The sequence below is a fragment of the Oncorhynchus mykiss genome, chromosome 9, assembly GCF_057628025.1.
Source record: "Oncorhynchus mykiss isolate SJ-2025 chromosome 9, ASM5762802v1, whole genome shotgun sequence".
Lineage (NCBI taxonomy): Eukaryota > Metazoa > Chordata > Actinopteri > Salmoniformes > Salmonidae > Oncorhynchus > Oncorhynchus mykiss.
The window spans coordinates 53,355,461-53,370,073 of NC_143030.1; the positions used below are offsets into that span (position 1 = coordinate 53,355,461).

A 14,613-nucleotide genomic window follows, 5' to 3' on the forward strand; every position below is an offset into this window, starting at 1 on the left:
AATTTGTTCTTAACTGACTTGCCTAGGTAAAAAAAAAAAAAGGACATATACTCTGAGTAAAGGGAGTGGACAGCAGAATGAATGAACAGAATGATTATTTATTTGTTTTACAGTTATTTTGTATATAAACGTTTAGATTCTAGCATTCAGAATGATGGCTGTATGATTTATCAAAGATTACAAAAAGAAAGCAACCAAACGAACAGCAAAGGAACATTCAGAGAAACATGATTGAACCCTAGATATGTTTTATTTGTTGATTACTTTGTGCATCAAACAAATCAATTCCCAGAGTTAACTTCTCCATACTTGTTGACATACTTCCTAGTTTATTTTGACTCCACTTGAACAATAACAAAACACTGAAATGGTTAGAGGAAAGACTACCTCTAACAGGAAGTGGAAAGTGCACTTAGTGGATCCGCCCAGCGTAACACCCCAGCTGCATAGGGGAACGATCAACAACCATGGGGGTCATTGGCTTTTACAGCATTTTGACACAAAGGGTGAAAGTTCACGAGCCAATGATCCATTTCCATGCTATATTTGAGGAAGCTCTGGACTCGTGGTAATGTTCATGTCTTTAAAATAAATGTGTACTCAATGCAATGCCACATACATAATGTAATACTTGACTACAAGAATTATCATATAAAAAGATGAAATGTAAATATAGACAGAGGGATGAAGTATAAAAGGAACTACATTGAATAACTATTGTTACGATGAAGGTGATTGTGATACAATAGGGTTTTTCGAAAGAGAAAGAACCCCATTGGACGTTTAGGGGCCCAATGGGAACCATCCTGCAGGAGAACGTGGTCACGTTCTGGTCCTCACACCTCTGGCACAGAGTGGTCCATGGCTGATCGCAGGAGACCGCTGGACATTCTAACAAAAACAAAAATGCATTCTATTAATCTAAATGGCTAAGTATTTTACCAGCGTTACTGATCTGAGGAAACGGTGTAATGCTATTCCTTAGACACTCAGCTCCTGACCGGTTACCTCTTGATCATGTGTTCGTAGATGAACTTGGGCATGATGGTGATGGTCATAGCTGTAGGGGAGGTGGTCAGGATGTCCTTGATCTGAGCGTCCTGCACATAAACAGAGTATTAGCATACACAAGACAATTTTGACACATTCTTCGTTATGGAGAAGTCTCCGTCAACAGTTACAAGTCAAAACTCACCTTGAGGCCGATAACATTCTGGCCGTTGATCTCACAGATGTAGTGGTCGGTCAGAAGGCCATTGCGAGCGGCCGAACCATCCTTGACCAGCGAAGTGATGTTGCCCGACTTGAAGATGAACCCAACGTGACCCGAGCTGTCTTTGTGCATGGTGACAGTACGCTGGAACGGCCTGAAGTCAGACCACAAACAAAGACAAATTAGGTACTCAAATGCTCAAGACGGGCACTTAGTAGTAGCGCAGTCCACTTTCTCCTAAAATCTCTCAAATGGGTTAGGGTTGGTAGTGGCCTAAAGCTGCTTGTCTATCAAGGACAATTCTTTTTTTTTTTTTACCATGTCCTTTGATCAGAATGCAGTTTCTCAAAAGATGATACAAATTAGCCTAACAGCAAAAATGTACATCAAGTGTGGTGATATGTCCAGCAGGAGGAGCCAGAGCTACAGTGTGTCAGATTTTCAAAGCACAGAGCATCTCCTCATCTATTAGCATTCCCCCTAATGGCCAGACATACTGATAAACACCAAAACCCCATGACATAATCCAGGAAACTGATCAAACTGGACTACACTGGTTCCTCTCTGGAGGTCTTCCTAGATTCCTGCTTTCTAGGGAGTTGTTCCCAGCCATTGTGCTTCTGCTTCAGCTGTTTCAGTGTTCAAACCAGGTATTTGTGAAGCACTGTGTGACAACTGCTGATGTAAAAAGGGCTTTATAAAATACATTTGATTAAAATATTGGTCGTCATTCATTTGGTATTCATTAGGATTCCCATTAGCCGCTGCAAAAGCATCAGCTACTCTTCCTGGGGACCACATGACATTGTGCAGAACATCATTAGTCAAGGACTGAAATACATACCTTTAAAACATCACACATAGCCTGCATATCAGTACATACATCTGGGTCTAATACATAGTACAGTGCAAATTATAATACAACATAAGTCTCTTCACAGTCCCCTTTGTACAGTAAGGTGTTCTTTTAAAACTGGTTTTATTGCTAATTTGGGGTGGCAGAGAGTTTCATGTAGTTAATACAGACCTGGGGACTGTGAAGACACCTCTGGTTGCATGTCTTGTGCTGTTCCGATGGGTGTCCAAACTGTGTGCCAACTGATTGAACAGACAGTTCGGTACCTTCAACACATCAACACCTCGCACAAAGACCAATAGTGATGCAGTCAATCTCTCCTCAACTTTGAGCCAGGAGAGAATGATATGCATGTTACTGACACTTTCACTCAGTCTACATCTAAGTGCAACACGTGCTGCTTCATCTCCTTACCTGTCCCGGACGATGAGCTCGATGCGGGTCTCAGCCGCGGCCTTCAGGACTTTGTGGGCCTTGTCCAGGCTCCAGCCAGCACAGTTCTGCCCGTTGATCTGGAGGACCTGGTCCCCGAAGCGCAGACCCCCCAGGGCGGCCGGGGAGTTGGCTTGAACCAACTGGATAAACACTCCCTGAGGAGGAGAGGAAATACAACATGTTCCACTGAAGTTAACAACACACTGCATAATCTCCCCTGCTGGAATAACAGATTCCTCTTAGGTCTGCAGTGGAAATTAGATACAGTGCATTCGTAAAGAATTCAGACCCCTTCCCTTTATTCACATTTTATTACGTTACAGCCTTAATCTATAATTGATTAAATAAAACATTTCCCTCAATCTACGCGAAAACCAGTTTAGACATTTTAGCAAATGTATTTAAAATAAAACACAAAAATACATTTGTATTCAGACCGTTTGCTATGAAACTCGAATTTGAGCTCAGGTGCATCCTGTTTCCATTGATCATTCTTGAGATGTTTCTACAACTTGGAATCCACCTGTGGTAAATTAAATTGGATTGGACATGATTTGGAAAGCCACACCTGTCTATATAAAGGTCCCACAGTTGACAAAACCAAGCCATGAGGTCGACGGAATTGTGTCGAGACAAATCTGAGGAAGGGTACCAAAAGAATTCTGCAGCATTGAAGGTCCCCAAGAACACAGTGGCCTTCATCATTCTTAAATGGAAGAAGTTTGGAACCACCAAGACTCTTCCTAGAGCTGGCCGCCCGGTCAACCTGAGCAATCGGGTGAGAAGGGCCGTGGTCAGGGAGGTGACCAAGAAACCGATGGTCACTCTGACAGAGCTCCTCTGTGGAGATGGGAGAACCTTCCAGAAGGACAACCATCTGCAGCACTCCACCAATCAGGCCTTTATGGTAGAGTGGCCAGACGAAAGCCACTCCTCAGTAAAAGGAACATGACAGCCCGCTTGGAGTTGGCCAAAAGGCACCTAAAGGACTCGCAGACCATGACAAACAAGATTTTCTGGTCTGATGAAACCAAGATTGAACTCTTTGGGAGAAACTCCCCAAATATAGGTGTGCCAAGCTTGTAGCGTCATACCCAAGAAGACTTGAGGTTGTAATCACTACCAAAGCTACTCCAACAAAGTACTGAGTGAAGGGTGTGAATACTTATGTAAATGTGATATTTTCAACAAAAAAATAATAATCCTGTTTTTTGCTTTGTCATTATGGGGTAGTGTGTGTAGATTGATGAGAGAAGAAAACCATTTAATCCATTTTAGAATAAGGCTGTAACATAACAAAATGTGGACAAAGTCAAGGGGTCTGAATACTTTCCAAATGCACTGTACATTTATATAGGCTAGACTGCTTATTTAATAAATATTCAGCGATTGCTTTAGGGGGGATTTAAGTTTCTTAGACTGATTTAGAACAAGTGCCTGCGGCCCAGATATAGACTGGCCTGAGGATAGATAACCCCAAGCTTTAGTCTGGTGGTAAGGCTATCATGATGACTCACATTGTCGATGGCCCTCAGCCTCAGGCCGACCTTCTTATCCTGGTCCTTACAGAGAATGATCTCACGCAGGCCGGGTCGGATCTCTGCCCTCCTGATCCCCACGTCTGACCCAGTCACAGGACTCACCATGCCACCGATGCCCATGCCTGAGGGCACTGCCACCTGCTGTAGAGGGAGGGGGGAAGAGACAGGAAGATAAAATTGAGAGAGAATTCAGAGATTGGAAGAGAGATGGCAGGGGTGGAATTGAATGCTACATTAATAAGCAGTTGGAGATGGAATGTCCATGGGAGGAGGTATACTGAACAAAAATATAAAAAACATAACCCAACAATTTACAGGATTTTACTAAATTAGAGTTCATATAACAAAATCTGTCAATTGAAATCAATTAATTAGGCCCTAATCTATGGATTTTACATGACTGGGAATACACATATGCATCTCTTGATCACAGATAGCTTAAAAAAACAAGGTAGGGGAGTTGATCAGAAAAACAGTCACCGCCACCATGGGGAATTCTGTTCACAACGTTGACATCAGCAAACCGCTCGGCCACGCAATGCCATACACGTGGTCTGCAGTTGTGGTCTGAGGCCGGTTGGACATAGTGCCAAATTCTCTAAAACGACGTTGGTAGATAAATTAACATGAAATTCTCTGGCAACAGCTCTGGTGGACATTCCTGCAGTCAGCATGCCAATTGCACTCTCCCTCAAAACTTTAGACATCTGTAGCATTGTGTTGAGTGGGGAAAAAAAGTACATTTTAGTGGTCTTTTATTGTCCCCAGCACAAGGTGCACCTGTGTAATGATCATGCATTTTAATCTGCTTGTTGATATGCCACACCTGTGGTGGATGGATTATCTTGGCAAAGGAGAAATGCTAATTACCAACATTTGAGAAAAATAAGCTTGGTGTACATATGGAACATTTTGGGGCTCTTTTATTCAGCTCATGAAACATGGGACAAACACTTTACACGTTGCCTTGATATTTTTGTTCAGTGTAGATTCAATTCCCAGCATCACCTGGAAAACTTCCACTTGCTAAACCAGGAGGATTAAACCACCTAGAACTTAATAAAGATGATAAGACCTGCTTTTGACATGACTTCTTGTTCCCTCACTCATGTTAGAAGACTAAATCTGCATTGTTTATTTGGCATTTTCTTGAATCTTCTTTTTGGTGTTCTAAAGTGAATAAGAGAACTAAATGTGAGTGGACATAATACTGGGCATTATGAGAGCTCACCCACACACACTGGCCTACACACTGAGGGGGAGCAGACGCCTCACCCACTCATACTCCAGGCTGCTGCCGAGTGAGTCAGTGGTGCTCTTGGAACACAGTGCTACACAGCACTCTGGTTTCTAAAGAGTATTCTATGACTCAGTCTCATAGCGCCTTCAAAACCAATGTCCCTCCTGCCTCCCCCTCAAAAAACTAGGCTACACGTCTCATTCTTGTACAACTCTTGACAAAATATGTACCGGGGGGGGGTTAGTACCATACATCTCTTGTTGAAGCCTTGTGGTTTGCATTTACTAACTACATCCTCTGAATTTACTAGCTGCACTTCCGAATACCATTTTGAATGCAACCTATTCTGTGAGGCAGAGGAAGCTTCAGTCAGGGCCGTGCTGTCTTCACTAGAGACGAACAGGATGTGTTGTGTGAGCTGGCCTGATGGAACTGGGGTCCTCTGTCTGACATCTAAGCATCAGATGTAAGGTCTATATCTATTGCTTCTATAATATTCAGGCATCCACAGACAACTCCTCTTATCCCTCACTCAGCCAATGAGGAGAAAACACTTCTGACCGAGATCACCACTGACATCCTTCACACAAATGCGTCATCTGACATACATCAACAAGAGGTGGGCTCTCTTTCTCGTAGTGCTTGGTGGATTAAAACTACCCACAATACTTACATTGTCTGCCATGGGCACCAGGGCCATGTTCCTCTGCACCTCATCACTGTTGAGGCTCAGGCCCATGTACTCTCCCAGATCCTCCAGGTTAGGGTACAGGGCTAGAAGAGAACACCACATGAATACAATAATGCATTTGGACGATGCTAATTATGACTCCTGGCTGTGGCAAAAAATAATCAATGGTTTAATGTGGATTTTGTCCCTATGGGCCTTCAGACAATTCAAGGTCAGGGGAATTTGACTCAATATACATTTTGCATCGACTACCCTCTTAAAATAAAACATGCGATATTCAGAAGTCAACCAATCAGAACACAATACTGACAAAGAACATTTTCTGTATGTCTCTTCAGTCGGTATGTGTTACAATATTTACATAATGAGCAATAAGAGGCATTGAACACTCCTACATTGTGATGGGTTGTATTCAGTCACACTGACCACTAAAGCAGGGTTAGTCTTGAGCTGCTCTGGAGGAATGCTACTAATAACCTGGCTGCTGTGCTGTAGCAAATGTATTTAAAATAAAACACAAAAATACATTTGTATTCAGACCGTTTGCTATGAACCTTGAATTTGAGCTCAGGTGCATCCTGTTTAGACTGATATGATAAGACGGAGACAGTCAAACAGTAGACAAGCATAGAAGTCATACTGGCTATAGGGCACTATTTTTGGTTCAAGCAAAGGAACACAGAGACCACCACCCACACAGACCACAGATGCTGTGTGTGAGAAGGATTTGCAGACAGCGATTCACCCAACCACCGCCTACACGCATCATTACAACCTCTTCCTATGAAGAGGGAGGGGGACGAGGGGGGGCAGGAGTGGGAGCTGTGTTTGGGCTGTAGTCCAGTGATGATGCCAGGGCCATTTCCTTCACCTCCTTTCCAGTCTGTCCCCTTCAGGCCTGAGAAAAAAACACCCCTCCCCCTCCTCAGCCCTGCTGCTCGGCCAGCCTTCTCCATGGCAACCCTAAACTAGCTCCACTGGAAGAAAACAAAAGCCCAGAGGACATCCCATCCTGAGAGAGAACCGGCAAGAGAGAGCAAGAGTGAAAGAGGAGAACAAGTGAAAAAGAGCAGAAAAAACACATTTTCCTCCCCCTGGGCCCCCTGTCCATCTTCTACTTTCCTTTTCTCTTGTACTCCAGCATCATCCTCCCCCATTCGGACTCGTGCATTGAGGGACTACTCACTGCAGTCTCCCTGCCCATTTCACCCTCACTCAAAGACCCTGAGGCTGAGAGGAGTGAGAGCCACGGAGTAGGAGCTGAGGGAAATTACATTCACTCCCCTGGTAGGCCCAAGACCCCATCTCACTCCCATCCTCTCTCTATGCATTTATCTATTTCCCCTCAATACCACAAAACACGATAGAGGGCAAATGCCTGCCTGCTCTAAGAATAGACTGATTCAGGGAAGACCACCAACAGAGACAAAGATGGAGAGGGAAACCAAGTGACAAAAGAGTAGGGAGAAAGTGAGAGATCAGGGCCCGTGTTCACAAAGCATCTCAGAGTGCTGATCTAGGATCAGGTCCCGCTCTTATTATGATTTAAAAGACAAAACAGATGCTAAATAAGCACTCCTACTCTGAGATGCTTTGTGAATATGGGTCCTGGTCTGCAGGAAGGCAACAAACAGGGAATCTATAAAATAAGGTATGTGATCTTTAACGTGTGATACAGGCCTCACAGAGCCAGGGACCTACTTGTTGATGGCATCCCCAGGCCAGCAGCCTGTGGCTGGTAGGTCCCCTCAGCGATGGCTGGGGTAGCAGTGGTATGGGCAAATTGGGCTTGGGCCTAGGGAGAAAGACAGTAGAGCAGTGTATTAAGTTGTCATACTGAAACTCAATACAACTCTTACAGTATAAGAGGACTTCTCCCCCGGCTATCCATCCACACACACAAACAATACCATTAAGCTAGCAAATGCAAATCAGTACAAATCTTTGTAAGAACAGCCACTTCATTCTTCTTGGAAGTGAAAAAACAGGAAAGGTAATAACGTTGTCCCACCTTACAATAATATGCAGCTGGACTGATCCATTAGAACATTTATTTGGAAGACAAAACGTCACTAGTGAGTGTAATGGACCCTAGAACACCTTGGCGTAAACTTCAGAGTACTGCTCCAATTTGTCTTCCTCTCTTTTTAACAAAGAGCAAGGCCGATTTAATTAAAATGTTTATTTTGGTTTTAGTCTCCCGCTAGCTTCATTGTTATCAGGAAGAGAACTTGATCAGCCGAGAGGAGCTCAGAGTAGGCTACTTCAAAATGGTTGAATATTCTGTCTGATACTTGGTTTGCCTTACCTTCATGACCTTGTCCACCTTAAGATCCTCGAGAGATGGATACAGCGACATTCTGTGTGGGGAAAAAAACAAAATAAACTGTTTAAGTGTTGGCATGTGAGGAGTAAAAACTGCATCAATACAAATGGGAGCTCACCCATCAACTGCTAACACTTTGATGAGAATCAATAGATGAAATTTAGGGTGAGGACAGGTCCAGAGGGGGAAAGCCTATTTGAGATAACAGCCCGATGGAGTCTCGACCACACAGACAGAATTGTTGGGAGGGCACAGCAGTTGGTCTGTCTGTCGATAGACCGTGACCATACACAGCTCTGACCGTGTGACAGACATGGAATGGCATTGGGACTCCAGAACCATAAAGTTCTTAATGAGATTCCTGTTTTTCAATTAAGTGTTTCACCACTAATCCACCATGATCTGTTTCTGCCCATCCAGCACCCATTTATCATTGCACATCCTTTCATTATTGTGAGATGAAAAATAGAGAGAAAGGTAGCTAATGGCAACAGAAAGATGTGATGTAGGCTAAGGAGTAGATGGGTGGTCAGAAACCTCACAGCCTACAAGACCAAACAAACAAGTCAGAGAAAGCCTTATTATCCACATAGTTTCTAAATGGTTAGTTCTAGAACTAGCCCAGCTTGACAGTAGCCTACAAGCTAAGGCTAAAACAGTCAAAACATACACAGCAGGCAGAATGTGTCATCGTTCACACACAGCCATCCCTCAGGCACTTCCTTGGTTAGAAAACATGTTATGCAAGCCTCAGCCTGCTATCTGCCTTGTCCCCACTGAACGAGCACACTGCCAAAATATCTCAATGAGCCGCGTTTGATCTCTGGTCGTCTACAATCAAGAAAAAAAAACATTGACGGGCATAAAAAAAAGTTGATAGCAACTGTACTAAAACCAAGAAAGGTAAACTGAAACCTATTAGCAAACACTGAAAAATATGAGGAAGCTTGTTGTGGTATCTGCTTGGTATGTGAAAGGCCTGATGTGTGGTCTGGGATACAACATACTGAGAGTGAATAAAGACAAAGTACTTGCGCTCTCAAAGCTGGAAAACAAATAACACAGAAATGATCATGGAAAACCACCATCACATGGCTGAGGAAGACAGAGCTAAACTAATGGATCTAGGCCTAATTGAATAGCGAGGGAAACAGGATGACAGTGCAAATTCCCTTTTACTAGAAGTGGTACAGCCAGAGGTAATGAGCAACTAAGAGCTCACTTATATTACACTCATTAGAAAGAAAGGAAAAGGTGGGACATGAAACTCAGAGAAAGAGGGAATGACATCATGACTGAGTACACACTTTCAGTATACAGAGTAAATAGAGATCAGCTGTAGCACAGAGCATAGCAGAAACTCAACAAACCCTGAGTTTAAAGCAGATACCATGCCCAAGAGTGCGAGCCCTGTCACTTATGAATGACTAATCATCATGCAACGCAACACACACACACCTTGCCTTTAAGGACAAAGGCTTAACGCTGGGCCAACTGTGCGACGCCCTATGGGACTCCCAATCATGGCCTGATGTGATACAGCCTGGATTTGAACCAGTGTCTCCCGACCCATCCTGTCTCAGCCTCCAGTATTTATGCTGCAATAGTTTGTGTCGGGTGGCTAGGGTCAGTCTGTCATATCTGGAGGATTTCTCCTGTCTTATCCGGTGTCCTGTGTGAATTAAAGTATTCTCTCGCTCTCTCTGAGGACCTGAGCCCTAGGACCATGCCTCAGGACTACCTGGCCTGATGACTCCTTGCTGTCCCAAGTCCACCTGGTCGCGCTGCAGCTCCAGTTTCAACGGTTCCGTCTGCGGCTATGGAACCCTGACCTGTTCACTGGACGTGCTACCTTTTCCCAGACCGGCTGTTTTCAATTCTCTATAGACAAGAGGAGCGGTAGAGAAACTTTAAATGATCAGCTATGAAAAGCCAACTGACATTTACTCCTGAGGTGCTGACCTGTTGCACCCTCTACAACCACGGATTATTATTTGACCCTGCTGGTCATCTAAGAACATTTGAACATCTTGGCCATGTTCTGTTATAATCTCCACCCGGCACAGCCAGAAGAGGACTGGCCACCCCTCATAGCCTGGTTCCGCTCTAGGTTTCTTCCTAGGTTCCAGCCTTTCTTGGGAGTTTTTCCTAGCCACTGTGCCTTCTACACCTGCATTGCTTGCTGTTTGAGGTTTTAGTCTGGGTTTCTGTACAACACTTTGTGACATCACCTGATGTAAAAAGGGCTTTATAAATCAATTTGATTGATTGATTTACTATTGTGCTTTTCTGATGGTGTTGGTGTATGCGTACATTGAACAACTTATTCATTAGAATATGGTTGAGAAAGGAAAAGTCCAAAAAGTGCTGTTCCTTTGTCACTTCTCTATTACTGACAGTGACACCATCTTTTGTGAAAAGATCACAAGATCTGCTGTATGCTAGGAACAGGAAATGGGAACTTAGAGGTAGGCAATGATACACTTACCATGACCACAGATCACACACGACTAAATGAAGAAAAAAAACGATACAACACACAGCTTACTTAGAAGAAAAAAAAACACTCCTACACATGTATAAACCATATCCCACAACATTGATGCAAAATACACTTACTCCTACATGCATAACACTGCCAAATGAATACAACCAAATCCTTGTTCCACTAAAAGACCATCATACAAAAAGAACAATTGTGAAAAGACATAACCCTACTAACTAGTTAAGACTACTACACAGTAATACGGATAAAAATAAGCACAACAATGTGAACATTCAGCACAATCCCAGAGCCAATCTAAACATGCCGACCACAATTACATTACTGAGAAACTTCCTGCTCAGGCCCAGACTACACTACGCATCCCATTCACAGACGAGGGAGACAAACACTCCATTATGTCATTGAGCACCAAGGCACTTTCCAGGTTTTCATCTCAACTGTTCCTTTTATCTCCTTCACCCATTCAGAAACATGGCCCGGGTTATTCCCAGGTAAGCTTGGAAAATAACATTTATCCTCCTCAACTAGGATCTACAAGTTTTTTTTTTAGGACTGATGTGGGTGGAATTCCTTAACAAGAATAGACTAACTTTGAGACTCAAATAGGGACAGAAGAACAATGTGTTTCTGACAAAAAAAATATCCTGAGTGATGCAACTTCCGTCGCTCTGCAGGAAATACCAACATCCATTTTTGTAAACTGGCTTTTGGTCTAGCCACTACCCCGATATGTCCAGCAGCAGCAACAATCAGAGGGGTAAATTTCAGCACTTCCTTGAGCCTGAACGAATTGGCAAGATACATGAGGAATGGTATCCCCTTGGCAACGTATTCTGGTCTATTGACATGGTTGAGAAAGGGAGTCATGGCTAGAGAGAGCAGGGATGGTGGGGGAGGAGGAAAACTATGACAATGATCACAAGGTCTGTTATAACTTATGTTTGAACTGTTATGTCCAGGGCACCACCACTATGGCAGCACTCACCCTCTTTTTCAACCAGTATATACCAAATCTTCTCCTTCAAAGCCCTACTGCACCATAGCATAAACATATCAATAAGTGTCAATTCAGTGTCTAGAGGGTGACTGATATTATTCTAAAACAGAAGGTAGACATTGTGCCAAACTTGAACCTATTATTAACCACATTTTCCTAAACCTGGTTACAGCTAGCTCTAGTTAGATCCCTGTAATATATGGATATGTATTTAGAGTTGGGCCAATGCGGTTTCTGGATGATACATTTCAACATTTTATGGCAGCCATGTTAGCTCCCCATTAACATTACATGGGGGATATTTAAACAATGCAATGGAACCAAATGTCTAGAATAAGAACAATATTCAACATTCTAAAAGTTGTCCCAACTCTCTTAACGTTAATATGGCTCTGGAGCTAGGTTACAGCTCTACACACATCTCTAGTGTGACATTTTACATTCTCCAGAATGTGTCAAGAAATCAGATAATATCACGAGTAGGGGATTGAAACATTGAGTTGAACAGTTGTAAACATCCAGTTATCGTTAGCTAACTAGCTAGTTATCTAGTTTGTTAGCTAGCTAGTTAGCTACTTCACTGGCTAGGCTAACTTTATTAGCATTACTTAATATGACTAACAATTTGACACCATATAGACGGCACATATATTAGCTGGCTAGATAGCAAACGTGGTTAGTTAGTTAACTGTTATATGCTAGCTAAACTATAGGACTTAATCAGCTAAAAAAACAAAGTTGTGGCTAAACAGTAACTAGTAGTAACTAGCTAGGTTTGACAGTTAGCTAACTAAATCAACGTATCAAGACAACATTCTTTGTTCATCTAATCTTGGCTAACACGTCGCTGGTAAACTAACTTGGCTATACCAATCACAACCTTGCTTCGATAACAGGTAAAGTTAGATAGGTAGCTCGCTATATTATCCCTTATTCATGATTTAAATTCGATTGCAATTACATTAGCTAGCTAAATTAGATACGCTAGCTAACGGAAGATGTGGTTAGAAATATGTAAACTCACCTTAAACGTTTTGGTTGTCAATATATTAGAAAAATCTCAGAATATAGTTCCAATACACTTCTCCTTTTCTGCTGCGTACTTTGGACGACACCACTGCTGCTGAGAAGTGATATTCCTGAGCGATAGAGTGATATTCTGAGTCACCTCACCGCTCATTTCCTGGTCGACAAACGCAAGTCAATCACTTGTGACGTAAACCAATGACCGCCTAGCAGCTGCTGTTGATTTTGTCACAAGATTATTACTTACTCGACGCAATAGTTAGCTACATAATGAATGTATGATGAATATCTTTGCAAGTACAGCATGTTGAAATTGAGAAATCTGGGGAGGTTATAGACAGAATATGTGCAGGAACTATAAATGGGTGAAAAATATGAGCATAGGCTAGAAATCAGTGGTGTAAAGTAACTAGCTAAGCAAAAAATACATTTAAGTACTACTTAAGTAGTAAGTGGTAGTATCTGTACTTTACTTTACTATTTAGATTTTTGACAACATTAACTTTTACTCCACTATATTACTAAAGAATATATATACTTTTTTACACCCATGCCTTTTCCCTGACACCCAAAAGTACATGTTACATTCTGAACGTTTAGGCAGGACAGCAATATGGCTGTCCATAAAATAAAATAAAAACTAGAACATGGTGCCGTCTGGTTTTCTTAATTTAAGGAATTTCATGTATAGCATTGACTTTTACTCAAGCATGCCAATTGAGTACTTTTTCCACCACTGTACTTAAGTACATTTAAAACCAGATAGCCTAAGTAGTATTTTACTGGATGACTTTCACTTTAGTAATTTTATATTAAGGCATTTTTAATTTTACTCAAGTAGTATGACAACTGAGTAATGCACAGTGGGAAAATGATGCCACTCCTCTATGGCTGCGTTTACACAGGCAGTCTAATTCTCATATTTTGCCAAGAATTGGTCTTTTGACCAATCAGATCAGAAATGTTGCCAGTAATTGGGCAAAAGATCAGAATTGGGCTGCCTGTGTAGCCGTAGGCTTGCTATGACTGATAGTTTATACAGGTAACTGCCAAAATAAATGAAACCCCAACATAAAGTGCCATAATAGAGCATTGGGTCACTAGGAGACACCAGTCTGTCTGTAACACCATTCTTCCACAAGAAATTACATAATTTGGTGTTTTGTTTATGGAAAACACTGTTTTAGGCACTGCTCCAGAACATACCAGAAATGTTCAATTGGGTTAAGATCTGTGCACGCACGCACTTTTAGCCATTTTAGGCATTTTTATACAAGACCCTAAGCATGATGGGACGTTAATTGCTTCATTAATAACTTTCAATATACTTTGTTTCCCTCATTTACTCAAGTGTTTAATTATTTTGGAAGTTACCTGTATATTTTATTCCCCTCAAACTCGACTCTGGACATTGAAGCCAATGCCACTGCTTGTTTGCATTGTCTCTCTCTATAGCCAAAATAGACTAATTCAACACTGATACTTTAAAATTGTTTTATCCTTGATGCCAGATAATCCATTAATTGACTCAGGATAAATCAAATGTATGCATACCCATATATCAGCGCAACAGTATAGTCTACCACCAATTTCCCACTTTTTCCTGACAACCAGATACCCAATATCCCTCTATGCCCTACCATTGACATCACAGAGACCTAAAGGGGGAAATATATATATAGTTTTTCCCAAAGCAGCTTAGAGATCAGTTTGCCTGCGTATGTAACTCGGCACACAAATAGACAATACATAGGAGGACCATTTGTGCCACACACCTAGAAA

The 14,613-nt window shown here is 42.2% G+C and overlaps 1 protein-coding gene across 1 annotated transcript; it reads right to left on the reverse strand.

Moving 5' to 3' along the window:
* Positions 1-78: 78 nt before the first annotated feature.
* Positions 79-13,166, reverse strand: sdcbp2 (syndecan binding protein (syntenin) 2). Its single transcript, XM_021615979.3, has 9 exons — positions 12,830-13,166; positions 8,285-8,336; positions 7,678-7,771; positions 5,959-6,059; positions 4,022-4,186; positions 2,484-2,659; positions 1,196-1,367; positions 1,009-1,100; positions 79-891 (listed from the first exon to the last, which is right to left on the reverse strand). The coding sequence occupies exons 2-9, from the start codon at positions 8,333-8,335 to the stop codon at positions 837-839; spliced, it is 906 nt and encodes a 301-aa protein (XP_021471654.2). The 5' UTR covers position 8,336; positions 12,830-13,166; the 3' UTR covers positions 79-836.
* Positions 13,167-14,613: the final 1,447 nt, after the last annotated feature.

Coding starts and splice junctions, on each gene's coding strand:
- sdcbp2 (XM_021615979.3), bottom strand. CDS start 8,335: ATGTCGCTGTATCCATCTCTCGAGGATCTTAAGGTGGACAAGGTCATG. Junction 7,772..8,284: donor AGGTGGACAAGGTCATGAAG/GTAAGGCAAACC, acceptor CTTTCTCCCTAG/GCCCAAGCCCAATTTGCCCA. Junction 6,060..7,677: donor CCTGGGGATGCCATCAACAA/GTAGGTCCCTGG, acceptor GTTCTCTTCTAG/CCCTGTACCCTAACCTGGAG.